Below are 19,201 nucleotides of genomic sequence, written 5' to 3' on the forward strand. Positions count from 1 at the left end.
GAATGGAAATAGGCTAAATGCTAGTATTTGCACTGTTCTTAATCCCATACGTAAGCACTGATAGATGCGGTAGGTTTTGTGCTGTGTGTGCATTTCACTTTTTCATGTAGCTTGTGAACTTAAAAGGAAGTCAACATTAAACAAGAATGACATTGGTCATATTCAAGATTGTACCAGAGGAACTATTCCAGGTTGGTAGCAGTACAATAAAACAACATACTTGGGGTTTGTCTTCCCATTGAAAATGTTAGGTTTGGCAAGACTTAACTTTTTGTACAGATTCAGCTTTACAGAAACCCTTATCTTTAAACTGTTCTCAGCTCTGGCTGCTTTTGGGAAGTCAAAAGTGTCTTTGAGTCCTCCATCAATTCTTCCAGGAAAAAAAAATGCTTCCTTTTAAGTAATTGTTAACAGTTCAGAGAGTACAGAATGTTTAAATTTGGAAAGGTCTCTATGGCTTGTACTGAAAACAGAGTATTTTGTAATTTCTCAGCATTTATACTGTTGATCAGAAGAACTAGCTTCTTGTTTCCAGTATGGGTTACAGTTCAGTGCCTTTAAGAAAATGATTACAGCTCGTGGAGCATTAATCATTTTAAAGTAAGGCATTCATAGCTTTTTAAGAAAACACATCCTGCAAACAGTTCTCAATGACACATTTCCAATGGTGAGAAGAACTCTGCAAATTTTTTTAAGCATGTTTGATCAAAATTACTAAACTGTGGGGATGAAATTTGTATCTTACTGGTTGGGTACATAATTTTGTTATGCAGAAAATGTATGGAAAACTGCATGATAAAGAGCTCTCAGCAAATACTTCTCACGCCAATACTTGCAACAGAACTTTACTGTGTCTGCATGGCACTGCACTATGTGGAAGTTTAACTTCATCCCTGAGGAGCAGTTTAGCTGGGTTTGCAAGGCACTTTTACCATTAAAAAGCAAAACAGACCCCCCCAGAAGGTGTGGGGTTGTTAATTCAGGCAGAATGCTCTACTGGTGTTCATGTTCCACGACCCAGACTTGGGTATTGCTTCCAAACGATGACACTTTTCAGGGCAGCACTGCATGCCTCACAGAAAACAGGAGCCAGTGCTTTGTGGTGTGGCTCAGGCATGAAGGGTTATGTCTTCCTGTTTGTTAAAGCTCAAGAACTCGATCTGTTTTCCTCTGTGTGTAAGTGGCACATCGTGCTCATTAAGAAGAAAATATGTACAGCTAAAGAGTTAAAATCATTACAGATTTTATACAACTTCCATTATGTTTTTTGAAGAAAGTTTGCATTAGTCAGCTCTTCAATTGTATTAAGTAGAATCTGTAACTACCTGTAACATCTACTGTACTGATGATTGTGATTTTGTTTGTTATAAATTGATTCAAAACTGAAGCACACCATTTAGAAGACTATGACTAAGTTAACATTTTCTTCTATATTGTTATTTTTTCCTCTGTAAAATTAAATTACTTTATAAATAAACGTATTGAAGTAATGAAGCATAAGGATTGCAGTTCATTGTGGAATGTGATGCCTCTGCTGCTGGTACAGGTTATTCTTTCACTGTAGAGTGTTTATGTGTTGACTTAAGCCAGCAGTGATTATATCTCCTCTAGCCAGGAGAGGAAGTTATTTTTTGAAGTCAGCTGTAAAGGTGGATGCCATTCAACACAATGGAAAAAAAAAAGTGTTAGACAAACAGAAGAAAGAAGTATTTAAACTTTAATCAGTGCTTTTAGATATTTTATGTAAGATTGAGTATTTTGTTTTCATTTTGTTTTGGTCTATATAACTTGTTATTAAAAGAATTGGACGTGTGGTAACAGTTTCACACATGCCCTTCCATTTCCATAAACGGTTCATTGAAGATGTACTAAATTGATGTTCAAAAACCTGTGGCCATATCTGAGTTCTTAACAACTTTTCATGGCTCTGTTAAGTGAACTTTACTGACAATGTCAAATCATCTCCCTCAGTAACTTAGCTTGGAGATGAGAGCTCTTTGTGCCAAGGTGTCTTTATGCAGTCCCATTCAACAGCAAGGTGACAAGCCACAGTGAAACAACTCCCAACGCAAAGAAACAGCATTAGAAATTTATTCAGAATATAAGAACATTTGTAAAATAAGTGTTATAAATGCCTCTGTATAAATAAATGCAGTTTTTATAATTCTATATCAAATGAACGCAAAATAGCTATTTTACAGCTGCTTGGAAATGAAAAGGTAGCAACACATTTAAAGCTAATTCAGTAAGGTGAAAAGTTTCTAAAGTTACAATTCATGGTGCAGTATACTGGAGGAGGAGAAAAGTAACAAAACCAGTAGAACATGACATGAATGCAAACTTAGTCACATGTGCTTTGCAAAAGCTAACAGTACATTCAAGCTGGTGAAGATTTACACATAGAATTAGAAAAAAAGTGATTTTTTTCTAAGCACTCAGTGAAATAGAAAAATTTCATGCACTCTGGTGACTTAAGAAAATCAAAAAACGTCCAATCATTAATTCATGAATGGACTTAGGTTGGCAGGAATCACCTTTTTTTCTTGCTTTGCAAATTTATTATTTCTGCAACAAGCTTTAAGAAAGTTAAGTTGCTGTAACTCTGCACTGCACACTCAGGTATTTCTGGTGTGCTGGTACTTCAGAGTTGCATAAAAGGAGTTTGAGGTTTTTTTGGCATTTTTTCTGAGGGTTGGTGCCATTTGAATGGGGTACACTGGAGCTGAAGCTGATTATCACTAATGAACAGTTTTCACAGCAACATTAAGCCTCTGACCACTTCCCAGATGCAGCAGCTGCTTGCTGAGGCAAATAAATCAACTGGTGGTCTGGCAAACTATGGCTACTGCTGAGGCTGGATGGTACCAGTGTTGCTTTTACATCTACAACCCTTATGGGGAAAAAATGGGACTGGTTTACATTTACTGATGATTTATAATTCTAATGCACTTCTAGAGCACAGCTGGCACAGATGATTTGTGCTAAATGTAGTGAAATAATCAGCTAATTGTCAGGCCTGGAAAAAACACTGAGGCTGCAGCTTCTGTGTAAGAGTATCTGAATTTCTTACGGAAGAAACTCTTCCGTGTGAGGGCACTGAAGCACTGGCCCAGGTTGTGCAGAGGAGTTGTGGCTGCCCCATCCCTGGAATGTCCAAGGCCAGGATGGATGGGGCTTGGAGCAACCTGGTCCAGTGGAAGATGTCCCTGCCCAAAGAAAGGGATTGTAACAAAATTATTTTTAGGGTCCCTTCCAACCCAAACCATCCTGTAACTCCATTAATCTAAATAGGGGGAAAAAATGAGCCTAAGAGGCAGCTCAGTGCAGTATGGTTCCTGTCTTCTCCAGTGAAAGGTATTTCACATGGACATTCTGAAGTGACCTCAAGTCACATGGGTGTTTCAGATGCTGGAAGACAAAACTGTAACTACATTTTTGCCACAGCACATGGTGGATACTTTCCTTTGTGGTTCTTCAGAACAAGTGTGCTCAGCTGCTGAAGCTGATGGCAAACCCCCACCCTCCGGGGCGTGAGAAAATTGGGCCTAAAAAGGGGAAACACCATAGAGAACTGCTAAGCAGAACCACAGAGACAGAAAAAATCAATCTCCTCCCTCAAGAGACTCATTTGCAATAATTTCTAGTCACATTATAAATTAAGAAGTGCAATTATTCTGAGAAAGAGGACTGATAAAAACCAGAACATCACTACCTAAAAATTTTGAAATCAGCATTGTTTTAATTTGCTGTTGCAATCAACCACATGTGATGCTGGCTTTGTGGTTGATGTACTAGACTCCAGAGAAGTAGGAACAACTACTCTAAGGACAGAAGACTACAGCAGCTACAGCAGTAAGAGATGGAAAACCAACTGCTGCACTTCCAGATGTAACCAAGACTTAACAATAATGCCACATTCTGAACACAAATTCCTGACCTAACCCAACAGTAGGCAGAGTTCTCTCAAATATTTCCTTAGTACTAGTAATGGGAGGAATAAATGAGAAAAGTTATCATAATTCTAAATACACTAGTAAAAAACTTGAGGTGCAACTCAACATGTAAAGCAAAAACGATAAACATCTCCTGAAATCAGATTCACTGAAAATCAGCCTGGAAAATGCAAAGCAGAGGCATAACACAGCAGCAGGCTAACACAGTGAAGGGACTATAGCTTGGCTTTTTAAAACACACATAAAGCTTTTTTACATACTCTGTCAAAAAAAAAAAAAAAAAAAAGCAAATTCTGAATATAACAGGTGCTATGGCAGACTCCTGTATTTTGATCCCTACAGAAATCAACCTGATCCCCATGATTTGCTTAATGTTCATTTACCTAACAAGCCAAAATTTGCACTTCAGTCAGTTTGATAATACAGTAATACATGATTTAAACAAGGGAATGTTAGCAGTAACAAAAACTAACCTAAGAAAACTGTAAGACTTCACCATTCACATTCTGTTTGTGGCTGGATATCCATACATCTACACATCTATAATTTTGTGCCTATGTATTCAATATTAAACAGGTACATTATTTAAGTACCTTTTTTGGTCAAAAAAAAGGATAAAAAGAAGACATTCTACCTCTTGATCACAGTAAGTTGTAAGAAGCACAACACACATGACAAAAATGGCCCAGCTTCTTAAAGAAAACCTTGGATATAGTGTATATAGCAAGAAAAAACAACTTTTTCTACAAAGTAGTTGCAAACACCATGCAATATAAATACCAGGAGGTCTTCTGTAATTTCTTACCCACCCTTGGCACAGAGTGTCTGTGTGGCATGGTGAAACCCACAGCCTTTGGCCCTTGTATGCACTGTAAGAATTACACTTTTATCATAATTCTCAGAGATGCAACTATGTTTTCTTTGTTTTTTTCCCAAACCAACAGGAATTTTCCTACCTGACGTGCACTGTGAGCAACAGAATTGCAGGCAGGACGAAAAGAAAAAGCCAGCCAGGCTGTCACCCTCACTCTGCAGCTGCCTGTTTGGTGGTGTAACCACAGCAGCAAGTCATGAGGGTGCAGTGTGGACTTGTGTGCAGAGAGCTCAGGGACTGGGAAAACTTCACATGATCTCCAAACTACCCAAATGAAAACCTCTTAACATGAATTATTCTGCTGTGTGACACTGTCACCCATGGGTGACAGAGAAAGAGAAGCTGTATGAATACAGACATAACAACACAGACAATGAACACAATTATAGCATGATAATTCAGGCACTGCCATTTTACATTGTGAAACAGTCCTTAAGGTTAACACTTTTATTATCCCCATGATACCTCTCTGGGATCCCAGAGAAGGAGCTTTTAAGTTTTGTCAGCATTGACAATCAGAGCTTTTAACATTTGAAGCTACCTAAAAGTCAACCTCCAAAAGAAAGAAAGTTGTAATGGCACTAAGCATCCTTCAACGAGATGCACTTAAAGTGAAGTTTCATTGGTGTGTGGTCTGGAGTTCTCTTCTTCCAGTAAAGCTATTCTTTGTTTGAGCATTCTCACTTGGGTTTCATGTCTCTCCACCATGGCCATCATTTGTGATTCCAGTTTCTTCAGCTTGTTTTGATGCTTTTTCTTTGCTTTTTCATAAGCTGCTACCAAGTTGCTGTTAAAAACACAAGGCATACAAGATAATTCAAACAAGGCTTGTTTCAGACAGAGTAAGTGCTACAAAAAATCTACCCCAAAGTCCCACCTTCAGGGAACTTCAAAGGCTGGGTACTGATCCCCTTCCCAGCATTTACCAGTGCTTTAAAATGGATTAGATCCAAACCTTTCTGATCCAAACCCAGATCAATGCTCATGTCTGTGTCTTTCCTGGGGCAAGCACATACCTTTTCCAGTAAACTGGTAAAGAAAACTAAATATGATTCTAAGAGACAGATGGAGGTTGCTGTTGATGACCTCTCATACCACGGTTTATGAGTGAAGATCATACCACAACATCAGATGTGATTTATAAAAACATTGCATGGCCAGAAACTGCTTAGAAAGTCAAGGACTGATTCTGCATTTTTCATTTTAAAGAAGTAAGATTTACGTTCAGAGGATGGCATCTTGTGCTAATTTGCTAGCTGTTGAGTAACCTCCACCTTGACTGGGCTGGAAAGTTTGAGATGGGTGCTGCTTCTCACCACAAAGGCTTTTAAATGCAATTTAAGGAAAACCACATTGTGAGTCAGAGGCTGCTTGCAGGAAGGGCAGCTGCAGTCCACCATATTCCTAGGCCATCCCAATACAGTACAAGAAAAGTGCCTTGAGTGAGCAATGGAACTCAGGTGTGATCATCCAAGACATTTTATTAATGAAGAGGTTGGAGCCAAAGAAAAGGGAGGAGTTAAAAACAAAGTAACAGATTCATAAATATTTTTGTTTGCTTTTTAAATTGTGCAATCACTACTAGAAACTCAATTGAGATTAACCTATTTCCCTGCTTTCTCTTCTTAACCACGTAGTTGTCAGTGGCCTGCATGGGAGGTTTGTACCTCCTCCTTCTCTAACTATAACCCTGGAGTGTTGACATGTGGACGAACATGAGGGTCCTGAAACTTCTCATTAAGGTAAGTGGAATATTAGTGTTTTACAGGAACACAGCAAAAATAAACCAATAATGAATCCATCTGCTGGTAGATCCTTTACCTGTTTGCCCTTTTAAGGTCATTAACAAATTCTGCAGACTGCTGATGTCTGATTTCACTGCTCTTTGTGAGTCTCTCCAAAGCACTCACTAACTCCTGCACTCTTGCTTTCAGTTTCTTCTCCCTGGATCAGGAGAAAAGGAGGTAGAAAACTATTTTCAAAACAGAAATAGTACTTCAGCTTGGAAGTGTATCAACAGTTGTCCTGTGCTGGCTTGACATGCTGCAAATATTTTCCTTACTATTACTAGGATAATAAAAGAGGTAGTTCTTACATTAAACTTTTCCAAAGATTGGTATTTATAACATTCACCATTTTAGAATTCACGATCAGAGAAATAGCAGACAAAAGAGTAAACTAACTTCTCTGGTAGATCATGATGCTGTATGCATTGAATCACACTAATAAATAAGATACATAAATAGCTAATATCCGTACTTACTCACCAACTCTGAACCAAAAGCTAATTACACAAAGTGTGACAAAATAGAAATAAAGTATCTTATAACATTTTCACATTACAAGTATCTCTATGAGGGAAAGAAAAAGTGAACAAGATAGAAGTTCTGGGCAGGAGCAAGCATTACAGCTGGGGGATTAAGTTGGGTTTAAAACACATTTCCCAGGTAAGCACGTGGCATGAGGCCGGTGCTTCTTCCTGGGGAGCTCCCTGCTCCAGAGCTGATGGCTGATGCCTGCTCAGCCCACACCTACACACACATGGGACTGTTCCAGGAGCTTTTCTCTGTGACCCAAACTCTGCACAGATAGCCCAGAGAAAAAAATGTAAGATTTAGAAGGGGGTAAAAAAAAAGAAAAAAAAAAAGTGTTTTAAGAATGACATGGAGCTGGGCTCAACTGGGACACAGATTTTGCAACATCAAATCTGACACGTGGGAACTTTGTGTGTTTACAAGGAGTCTGTGCTTTGCTGCCTAGAACCACTCTACAGTGATCCACCTCTCCCTCCTGCTTTGTTGCAGTGCTTCTACATGAGCACACTTGTTTTCACCTCAATAACAAGACAACTGCCAGCTCCCATATAAGCCCAATGGGAATTAATACCCTGAAGTTTGTGCAAGCTTCCCCAGCTCTGCAGAGACAGGGATCCTCCTGGAATCCCAGCTCAGCAGCATGCAGTTCCCAGGAAGGCCTGGATATGGCAGCCTTTTATCACTGGAGAGAGGGACAGCGCCCAGCTCCAGCAGCAACAGAAGGGCTTTCACAAAGTCAGCTGGGGAAATATTCCAAGTTAGCAGTCTATCCCAACAGACTCCAGAGCTGGGTTACCAGCCAAATGGAAAAGGACATAAGAGGGCCCTTGTTGATGAAGAATCATCAGTATTCTTTGTACATCCCTTCATTGAAGGAACACACCCTCTGCTTTCAAGTAACACAATATTTCTCCCTTGCAATTAGAAGTTCACTGCCATCCATCCCAAAGGTAAATTTTCATTTTTATATTCTATCTCAGTAGTCAGAAAGGCTCAGCACAGTCTACAGCCAAAATCTGTTTTCTGCAAAGAAAACAAGAAGTAAAAGAACCAGAGCACAAAAAAAAAAAGATCGGATGTGGCAGAGGCCAGACCTAATGCATTTGTGGCATCGTACTACTGATGTGACAGAGCAGAGGAGGGTAAATTTGGTGCTTCTCTGCTCCAACAGCTGCTACATCCAGAGGCTCTGGGGAAGGCTCAGTAGCACCAATTCCAGCATAACAACCTAGTGTGAACAGCAAGTCCAGTGGAATAAACATGCACAGGTTTTAGATGGGCAGAGAAATCTCAAAATCGTGTGAGGTTCATTTAACATCATGTCCAGGAAAAGGTGTTGCTGTGGAAACACTGCACACAGTCCCATGTGAAAGAGCCCTGTAGAGCCACAGTTCACTGAAGCTAAACTCCTTCACACACACCTGCTGTAACAACAGCTGCATGGAAAAAAAACAGTAGAAAGACTTTGAGGAACTTTTCATGCATAGTAAAGTTTGGTTGCTATGGTGACCGTTGCCTGATAAAACAATATCACCTTTTGTCTGTTTTTCACTCACACCTTTCAACCAGCCCTGTTCAGCCCAAACTCAGCTAAACATCAAGATATATTTCTTTATATTTGGTCTAAAACATCCTTGTCTTGATGCTTGTCGAAGACACAGAGCCAGCAGAGTGGTAAGCACTCTGTTCAAGCTACTTGAACAACTTTCAGATGCCAGTTCTGAACCTTCTGAACCAGGAAACAGTGGGTAACATTTCAAATCTATAGATGACTCAAACTTACACTGGCACCAGTAAAATACATGTATTTCTTTTGGCTTTTCAGGATGTCTTGAAGTCAGTGAAACAGCACTAGATAATAACTACTCAACCTTAATCTCATGGAAAGCAACTGGTGGTTTGATTGCATGTGCTGAAATATTTCAAAAATCTGAAAAAAAACAACACATAGGGATCTACTTTTACACCCTTTTACAATTTTAAAACTGCCTATCTAAATATCTTTACTTCAAGAGACATTTCATAGAACAAGTCACACCTGAGGAGCCACACGCAGCAGCAACAGCAAATGCAGAGCAAACACCTTGGGTTTCTCTGGGAAATGAAGATGCACACGGTTAATGACTATTACACACTAAAACATGTAAGGTTTTCCCCAGGGTGCCGCATCTTCTGTTTGAGCAGCAGCTGAGAGACCTCAGAGCTTTAGGTCACAGGCTGGTAAGAACCCTGTGCCTCACAGTGGTTACTCCCCCTGCTTCCCTCAGTTTCAATCACTGATCACCTCAGTTTGGCCAGAAAGAATTGTCCACACTTGTTTTTCCTCAAAACTGACTGTGTAGTTAGGCAGTGAATAGCAGCTATACTGAATCCTAAGGTGGTGTCCTAAGGGGATTTCCAGCACCACAGCACTTCCCTGACTGCAAACTGTGAAAAATCAGCCACTACAGGGCTGAATATGGCAGAATATTTTCAATTTTGCATATGAACCATGTCTCTACAATGAGAACATGTCGAAGTTGCCAGGGATGGAACTGCACTTGATGTGACAGACATATGGAACATTCTATTGATGTAGGCACAGTCTGCTGCTGCCAGACAGTCTTCCAGACCCCAAAATCCAAACTCTCATGGAAAGAGACACACCAAACTCACACTGCTATTGTGCCCCAGGGGGACCTCTGAGTGTCTCAAGAAAGCACTTATATGTGTATTTTGATGGGAAGAGGGAAGGGGAAGCCTTTTTCAGAGAACACAAATTCTGTGAGCCCCTGACTCCCACTCTATTGGACTGCTCCTTATCCCAACAGCTCCTCCTCCAACTGGCTACTGCAAGCTGGGGCTGCAGAAAACACAGCCACGACACTTCATGAACACAGAGAAAATGAGCAAGTACTCCCAGAAGAGGGAACGAGCCTGTGATCTGAGGGCATAGCTCACTTCCAGCACAAGGGCTCCCTGCTGCTGAGAAGTCAGCTGGGGAAATTCCTGACTGCTCCCTTTCCAGCAAAAGGCTCAGAATAAATGTATTCAGGGCCTACAGCCTATAACATCAGCTAAAACTACTATTTTCAGTGAAATGCCTAATATGCTGGTAATAAAGACTTTTGTTTGGTATTTTCACAATCAAAACACTCAGTGGGCAGTTGCATAGTGGTTTTCAAGGATTTTTTGCTTCAGGATGGCTGAATAGGAAGGGGCTAACTAGTGTTCTCTGGTTTCAATGCTGCCACTTTGGACAGCAAGGAATTCTGCCAGGGCCATAAAGGAAACTGTTTCTGTCAATTTGGCCTCCACACACTGACACCATGTTTCGCACACTGTAATGTAAGCAAGGTCATGAGCACCTTATATTTTCCCTCCTGTCTGGGCTTTTCTAGACATGTTCAGGTTTCATGTGCCAGAAGTCATCCCAGATTTTCCTTTGCTCTTGCTGATTTCATTGAAAATTCCCCAGTGCTGCAAATGGGAAGCTGCTCTTCTCTGGCACGCAGAAAGTTGATTTTTCTGCCCCTGGCTTGGAGCTAGCACCCAGCTAGCTCCCCTTCTTGTGAAAGCTACCAGCCCTCTGCCCTGGGGTCAAGAGCACCACAGCTCTTGCCAAATCTGAAGCAAAAGAGGAACAATGAGCTCTCTCCAAATGAAGAGGTGAGAAACTTTCCCACAGCCAGGCAGAGAACTCTTGCCATTCCTAGGACACATCTTCTTACCCATCAAAAGAGATCTGCTGTGGGCAGATCCCTTCAAATCCTGGCTCTTCCTGAGGAGTGGGATGACCAGGCTCAGCCCAGCACCTGCCCCTGAGCTCTCAGGCACAAAGCCTTGATGTAGCAGGACCAGCAGCAGCCAGCCCGGGGCGACAGAGAACTCCTGGCAGAGCTATCCATGCTGGAAGAGCAGGCCAGGGGGTGGGGAAGGGGAGGGAGGGAAGGTACCTCCTGCACGGTCTATAGCTATCTTAGCTATCTTCGAGGCCTCTACTTTGAAGGGAAGGTACTTCCCATTCCACACTCCACGCCACTCCTACTCCTTCCCTGATATCCTCCTGTTGTAATGAACCCAGCACCATCCCTCACTCCCCTCTCTGACTTTTCCAGTTGAACAGGGTGACACATGATTGTTTTTCCTAGGCATTTGACTCTTCTCCTCTCAGGAGATAACAGCTGGACATCTAAAAGGAATGCAGATAAATTCTCTCTTCATCAGCAGTCTAAACTAACATCTTACATCAGGCTGGCATGCAGAATCCCCAAGCTAATTCGAATGCACGCCTGTCTCACTGGTCTGGCTTGGCCTGCTAAGGGAAACAACCAAATATAATAAATGTTTTAAGGAGGCAACACTTCACAAATGCCAAGAGAGCCACCCCCTTCAAATGCCATGTCTTCCTGGTTCACCTGCTGAAGCACCACCCGTGCTTGCCAGCTACCTGTGCACAGGATGCCTTTCCCTTTGCAGAGGTGACAGAGGGTGCTTCAAAAACCACTTTGCTGGTGTAAAATACTCTACTGCTTTTTTTGCTGATTGCCAAGATGTTCAGAACAGATCTCAACACAGGCATGTTGTTACACCACCTGCAGTGGGGAAACAGGCCAGGTGTGGTCCTGAAGCAGTATACTGGCAGCAAAAAGGGAGAACAGCCCTGGAGGGAGGCAGCAGCATGTCTGCTACACTTGGTGCTCAAACCTCCCACCCAGCTTTGTCAATCCAGCCTGGAAGCTCTCCAGACCTGGAGCTATTTGGAGCTCCCTGTGATGATTATATTGAAGTGCATAGCAGCTCAGCAGTTCAGATAACCACAGGGTGGTAAGAACTACTTACCATGTCAAAAATGGAGAAAAAGACAAATCATGGCTGTCTGTGAGGCATATGGTAAAAATAGTTACTCAAGGTGCTTCTAAGCAATCTGTCCCTGATATCACCATGAGTCACTTCTCCTCTTGTGAGAAGGTTTCTCTTAGTGAGATTCTCCAGAGGGATTTCCAGATACAGGCCATGCCTTCTGAAACCCCCTGGAAGCCAAGGGAAAACCACAGCAGGATACTGCACAGTCACAAAAAAGAGACATCTCTGAAATTTGCGATGACTGCAAGCCATACTAGTGTCTGGCTTTCAAATGCCTCAGGGTTGCTTATCTCCTCATTTAATTGATGTGGTAATTGGAGAACAGAAATAAGCAAACACTGACAGAAAGCAGCCAAAGATGCATCAGTAGGTCCAGAACACAAACCTCTGTCTCTCTCCCTCTACTTTTACCCACTGCACGTTTGTCCAGTACCTTGGTCAAAGAAAAGTCTAAGAGTAATTTTAAATATGAATGGTTATGATATGTTTTAGGCATTTCTGTTTCCATTTCTGAGACAGCCTTACCGTGCTCAGCATAGGCCTGAATTTCAACGATGAAATTTAATGAATGCTGCTATCATGAAACTAAGGTCAGCCCTTGAAAATATGCAAGCTTAACATGCCATCACATGAAGTTCATGGAAATTTAAAATAAAGGAAGGTGCCTTGATTTCTCTCTCACTGACATCGTGTCAGAAAGTAGTCACTGCCATGCCCTGGCCCAGTGTTCTATTGAAATGTTTGCTCTCTGAAAAGAAGTTTGGCACAAAACACAGTTGAGGTCTTCAGACAGGGATAAGGACGTAAGAGTGCAACAAACATTGTACTGTCCCAACAGACACCAGGAAATTATGGCAATAGGATGAGTTTTTCATGTCTTACTAGAAATACCTGCAGCTTCCACTCCAGAGAGTGTGACCACAGCTCTGTGCAAAATACACCTTTTGTTAACAGAAGAAGAGTTCTTTGCCAGTCTACTGACAACTACTCATTTCTCTCTCCACAGTGACTTCACAATTAGTAGCATCACTCACTATCTCTTCGTATAGAAGTCATCAGGCATGGTAAATATAAAGATCCTTTGCAGTGTTGCCAGATGGAAAGTCACTCTTTTGTGAGGGAGATACTGAAACATGTCTAGACTGACACAATTCATCTAATTCTGGCACAGCCATCAAGGATCATAATTTTGTGCCAAATAATGATGCAGCTGAAGTCTGAACAGTCAGTCTAGTTACAAAGTGTTTTGCCTGCCACGGTCCTTGCCCGGTACTGCTAGATCCTTCCTAGCTAAGCATTTTAATGATTTATAAATGATTCTATAATGTATGAATAAAATACAACCCTACACAGACAGAAAAGCTACCAGCAGCTGAAAATACAAGCATAGACCACAGGAGGACCTCACAGGAGGAAAAAGTTTCAGTCTTGCCAGCTTGGCCATTTTCACAGAATGCAAGTAGAAGAAAGTAACTTCTTAGTAGAAGAAAATATCTGTTCTATCATCATTATCATCAGCCTTCTAAAGCAGAATAGAATTCTTACTGCCTCCCTCCTGCCACCTCCAATGCATTTACTTGCATTAAAGCATAACCTGGTATGTGTCTACTGAGTTACAAACTCATACAAGTCATGTACAGTGCTCCCTGTCCTGCCCCAGCAGAAGAGACCAAACCAGCAAGAAAGAGAACTCATTTAAGGTCTTCCCCCAGAGACTGCATCGTGTGTCTGATTTTGGGATATTCAACCAGATCTCGTATTATAAAACTGGCCTCTGGCACAACCATCAAGGTGTCAGCACCAGGCCATGAGGCTGCTGAGAATACATTTCTACCCTCTCAAGAGTAAGGTATTTCCTGCCAAAAAGCTTGTTTATGAATGTGTCAGACTCAAGAAAGAAGAGGCTTTGTGCCCATTAAAGCACTTCATCATTCCATTAAGAAAAGAGAGAGGGAAAACCAAAACTTAAAGGCTCTGGCAGAAAGTGTTTATCTTTGGCTGGAATAGAATATGTCTGAATTAGTGAGCTTAGCCTGCAACACCAGAAATTGGTGTAATAGATGTAGCTTTAACAGCATAGGACTTAAAGATAATTTACATTTCTCCCAGCTAGCATAGTGACCATCTAAAAGACAAGTGAATTCTGTAAAAAGCCAGTAACAGGGGTTTTAATGCTGAGCACTACTACGGGAAATCCTGAGCTGTTCTAGAACAAATACGTTATTATTATTATCTTCATCTACACAATAGATGAAGAACTGCTTCTGCCTTGAATTTCTGTTGATGGGCACTACCAACAGAACTTTCACAATACACTACTGGATTTCAGATTTACAAAAATATCCCCATCTGCAGAGAGAAGCCAGCCTGGCTCTCTGGATGAGATTGTTCTGCTGCATGGCCATTTGCAGACAATGAGCAAATAAATGCTTCCAAACTACACCAAAACACAGACCATAACTACGTCCTGCTGTTTTATTTGCGTTTCACTCTGTTTCAATTAACTGAGAAGAACCTGACAATTTAATAGCAACAGAAGGACAGAATGGGAAAGTAGCAGAGGGGGGAGCAACCAGAGCTTTAGTCTCTGTAATGATGGGATAAGGAGGGAACAGGAAGCAAGGCTGCTGATTGATATCACATGCTCTGATAAATAGACTCAAAAACCAATGGATTTCTGCCCCTATCCTTGCAATTGTTGTCCCCTCAACAACTGTCTACTGCCTGGAGAAACAATAGGGAGAACCAATTGCTGGACATATGCACCAATTGTAACCAGTCCTGAAACAGTCCTGAATGCTGGCATTTAAATACTGCCTCTGGACCACAAAGCATGATTTGCACTTGTTTCACATTTCCTCCCACTTCCACCCCTTAGCAAACACAGTTACTGGGACTAATACCTTAAATGTATTTTGTATACAATATACAATACCTTTTGTATTCTGGTCCTACTTCCTTGGCAAGGTGAGGAGGATGCGCCCACAGAGGAGAAGGGACTTTGATAAGTTTTAGAATTCTTTTGTGGATTTGCGATAGTCTAAATATCACTGTGATATTTGAGGACCCATTTGTCCAGAACAGTTAGGGACTTCTGGTATTTTTTAGCATAGCTGTGGCTAAACAGGTTGCAGTAAGCTTTCTCCATGTGCTAGACAGACCTTCAATTGACTTGCAGAGACAGGACTTCAGGGTAAGGAGGGCTAAGCATTCAGCCTGATCTGGCTGGCACACTGAATAGGGTGAAAAATACCCTGTCTACACAGCTTGCAGGAACTGTGCTTGAGCCCCACTTGCAGCAGCAATCACATTTAGTACAGCTGTATTTCCATTACACAGAGAGCCTTCACAATTTATGTACAGTTTAATCCGATTATTTTCCTTCTCCATTTCTGCCTGACAAACTGTACTTGTGAGGCTCTTGGCTGGAAATCCATGCTAATCAACTTAAGGCCTAGTAGATAAAGCAAGGTTGTTTTCTCTGTGTTGTCAGCAAACCACATTTCATGACTATACTCAAACCTCTGTTAACTAAGGTCATTGGCATCTTCTGAAAATCCAGGAGCAAATAACAAGAGCCGGAAGAGCAGCAGCTTGAGTGAAGGGAGAAAATGCTGGTGGAGCAGCTCACAGCAGTGAGCAATGTGGGGGATACAGGGAAGGCCAATGGCTCTCTGCAATGTTTATGTGAATTACTTTGCTGATGGGTTCTATCCACCCACACACAAATGAGAGTTTTGATTATTTTACCCACAGAATTTTGTTCCCCGCATCATGCAAACTAAGTACTCAGCAACTGCCAGACTACTAAGCAAATGGTAGGAGATGTATTGATTCTGCAGTGGTAATGATCTTACATTTTCACATAATGCCTTAAGTGTCCCTGGGCACAGCACACGTTGCACCTATGAAAAAAAAACACCTCAGGAATGAAACACCACAGCTGTCTGAAAGGACATTCCACCATCAAAGAAGGTGCAAACACCGGTAAAGCAAGACACACTCTTCCCAGCCAAAATTCTTAGCAGCATTTTGGACAGGTTCTAAATATAAGAACCAGATTAGGTACTAGATAGCCATTTCTTGGTAAAGGTGGAACAAGTATTGAAGCTATTATCGAAACTATGAATTTCTTTGTTATTATGTTTACCACATAGCTGGTGAAGGAAAAACTGCTGCACAAACAAATATCTAGCTAATGTATAACTGTACTGAAAGCTTAGGCTTAAAACCTGGCTGTTGTTAAAAGCTGTTTGTCAAGACATCAATTTTCTCTCCCATTGGAAAGCTAATGCCTCACACAATGTCATTTGTAATTGAACAGTGGCTCCACTTACATACTCAGGAGGCAAATGGAGCATCTGAGTCATCAAAATGCCTACAGTTCTCACTCCTGTAACTCCTACCCAAATTCTAACCTGCAGCCAACTGTCTTAACCAAAGATCACACTTCAAATCCTGTCTTTACTAAGCATTTTCTTAACACACAAAAGAAATGTGCATGTCACTGTTTTATGTCTCATAGTCTTGCCTGATAGTGGTCATTACTGCCATTTTGAGGGTTTCTTTTATTTCTAAAATTCAACTGAATTCTGGAGAACCTCAAGGAGAATAGAGTTGAGCACCAGGAGCTAAAGAACAACAGCAGGAGAGAGGGGAAAATTAGAAGGACTTTGATAGTTCTCCTTCTCACAGGACAAATCTGTGATCACTCTTCAAACCACTTGAGAGTTAAGAGTGAAGGCTCAGAAATAAACCTTTCCCTGGACCTACAGGACAAGTCCTGACCCTGGTCAGGGAAGCTGTGCTTACCTCCTGAGTGCATTTGTCAGCTCAGCAGTCAGCTCACTCTCATTGTATGGTCTCAGCTCAGCAAGGGTTAGCGGTGTTGTGGTGCCATCACTACATTCCTAACAAAGGAGGAAAAGCCACCTGATTAGAAATTACTGACCATCTTAATGGGAAAATTCTGAAAGCCTCTTAGTTCACAGCTACTTTTAAAAAGGAGGTGAAATAGACAACACAATGCTACAGCAACACAGCAGGGTATCATCATACCAAGAAATGGACTAAACAGATTAATACTTCACAAATGCCTCTAAATGTTTTTTAAAACACCACAGCTCACCGACTTGCAGAATTCTGCTACTGTGTGCAAAACTGCCACTGCCTTCCTTATATTTCTTTTGACAACAGACATGAAACAAAGAGGCATCGGGATCAAGAAATTCCAATGATGTATTGCCAGGAATAAGGAAGTAAGATGTTTTGTCTTGGTTTTTGTTTTTAAACACATTATTGACATTTTCTGGGGCCACAGCACTAAAAATAAGATAAAGTTTTCCAAGGTATTTATTTCTTAATACAAATTATTACTGCAAATGCAGCAATCTGTTTATTCTGCATTATTTTGCATTAAGGGGAGAAGAGTCTTCATTCTCAAATTATTACAATCTGACTTGGAGAAAGAGATTGTCATTACAATGCTCTAAATGCTGCATAGAAATGAGTGCTAATGGGAGAATGGCATTTTGCTTAGACTCCCTTCCAGTGTTTCTAGTGAGTGGTAACAGGCAAAACACATGCTCAACCACAGCAACTTGTATGTCTGGCAAGACTGGCCTTGTGGTAGTCCTCAAAACACCCTTATTTGCACCCATGCCTAACACCAATTCTTCAAAGTCCTCAAGTAACAGCATGGAAGGAACCACCTCACAACTAGGGAAGAGATGGAAGATCTGCATATAGACAAAATAAGAGCATGATTAACATGCTAAAGACTGCAATAGGGACAGGAAAGGTTTAATTAATCATGTTTACAACTTTGGAAATGTAGCTTGACTCCTGACCTTGCCCAGTTTGTCTCTACTTCCACTGCTGGTTGAGCTGAGAGACCTCATTCTCTGCTCTTTTTGTTCTTCCACTTCAGACTTCAAGTGCTCAATATGGACAAGGTAGGCCTGCTCCTGAGCCTCTCGAGTGCTCAGCTTCAATTCCAAAGCCTTCTTCTCCTTCTCCAGCAGGTAAAGCTGTGCCTTGAGCTCTGCCATCTCTTCCTGTTGAAGAAACATTGTATTATTGCATGCTGCTTCATGGGACTAGGTACCTAATGAAAGATGAGATTAAACAAGATTTTCATCCACTCTTATAACCTAAGTACTCTTTTCATTGAGAAAACTATCAACATCCAGATGACTTTTTATAATCACACTGCTATTTGTCAAAGACCTGTATATCTTCAGTCTGAGTATGATGACCCCTGCCACCCCTTTATCATCTTCAGGAATAAGCTCAGAAGCAAAATTAGAATTAGACTATCAGAGATCTGAGAGGATTGCCACAGCTGCTGAAATTTCTCTGGTTCTACTTTGTCCTTCAGAGACCATTGTCTCAAAAGCAGAAGTGTATGACTTTCAAACATCTCCCTAAAAGCAAGATTTCAGTTTCTTATTAATATCCAAGAATTAATCTCATTACAGTGGAAGGGGTTTGAGACACTAGGACCTATTCCTGCCTTGTAATACCATGTGGTAAAATGAGTTATGTCAAGAAGAGCAACTGAGTATGGTACCATCAGATGTCCATTTATAATTTCCTTCCCCTAGGTGACCAGAATCCCAAGTATACACAACTTGAGTTTGACAGAAAAATGCACTCATTTATTTTCTTCCCTAAACATAATCCACAGAGGATGGACAGTGGTACTTGATAGAAAGAAGCTCAATTCTGAGAGTTGGCTTCTTGTTTCTGACAGGGCTGTCACCTATTGTAACACAATGTCTGCTGCCTGGGGACAGATCTCTGTTTTAACATCTGTCTGACAGTGGCTGGGCAGAAGTTTAAGAGCAGGGCATGAGTGCAATGACCCTTCTTTAAGACATGGTCCAAAACTCCTGTGAAAAGCAAATGATGGGTTATTCCTGAACCAGAAGGCTCTCTACGATTAACACTTCAGAAATGTTTCTTGTACGAAATGCCTAGTTATTTTCTATACCCAGAAAAACCCAATATCCACAAAACCTTTAAAGAGATAGTACTAATACATAATTTACATTATGTGCTTAAAACCACCACTAAACAAGCAAAAGACTGCCAAAACAAGCAAATTAAAAAAACCCCCAAAAAACAAAACCCAACCCAGAGTCATGTTTTCACTGTTTAGCTTGCCTTGCCCTAGAGGTCACTTAATGGGTGAATACTACGTTCATGCAGAC

General features: G+C 41.2%; 1 protein-coding gene across 1 annotated transcript in view; it reads right to left on the reverse strand.

The window, feature by feature from the left end:
* Positions 1 to 4,270: 4,270 nt before the first annotated feature.
* The window catches only part of MCC (MCC regulator of WNT signaling pathway), a 102,196-nt gene continuing 87,265 nt past the window's right edge, over positions 4,271 to 19,201 (reverse strand). The window contains exons 14-17 of the mRNA XM_066569111.1: positions 17,837 to 18,043; positions 16,800 to 16,897; positions 6,649 to 6,771; positions 4,271 to 5,614 (exon numbers count right to left, since the gene is read on the reverse strand). Coding sequence (XP_066425208.1) covers positions 5,434 to 5,614; positions 6,649 to 6,771; positions 16,800 to 16,897; positions 17,837 to 18,043 — 609 coding nt within the window. The 3' untranslated portion in view covers positions 4,271 to 5,433. The remainder of the gene's footprint in view (positions 5,615 to 6,648; positions 6,772 to 16,799; positions 16,898 to 17,836; positions 18,044 to 19,201) is intronic.

Source organism: Molothrus aeneus, chromosome Z (assembly GCF_037042795.1).
Source record: "Molothrus aeneus isolate 106 chromosome Z, BPBGC_Maene_1.0, whole genome shotgun sequence".
In the NCBI taxonomy this organism is placed as follows: Eukaryota; Metazoa; Chordata; class Aves; order Passeriformes; family Icteridae; genus Molothrus; species Molothrus aeneus.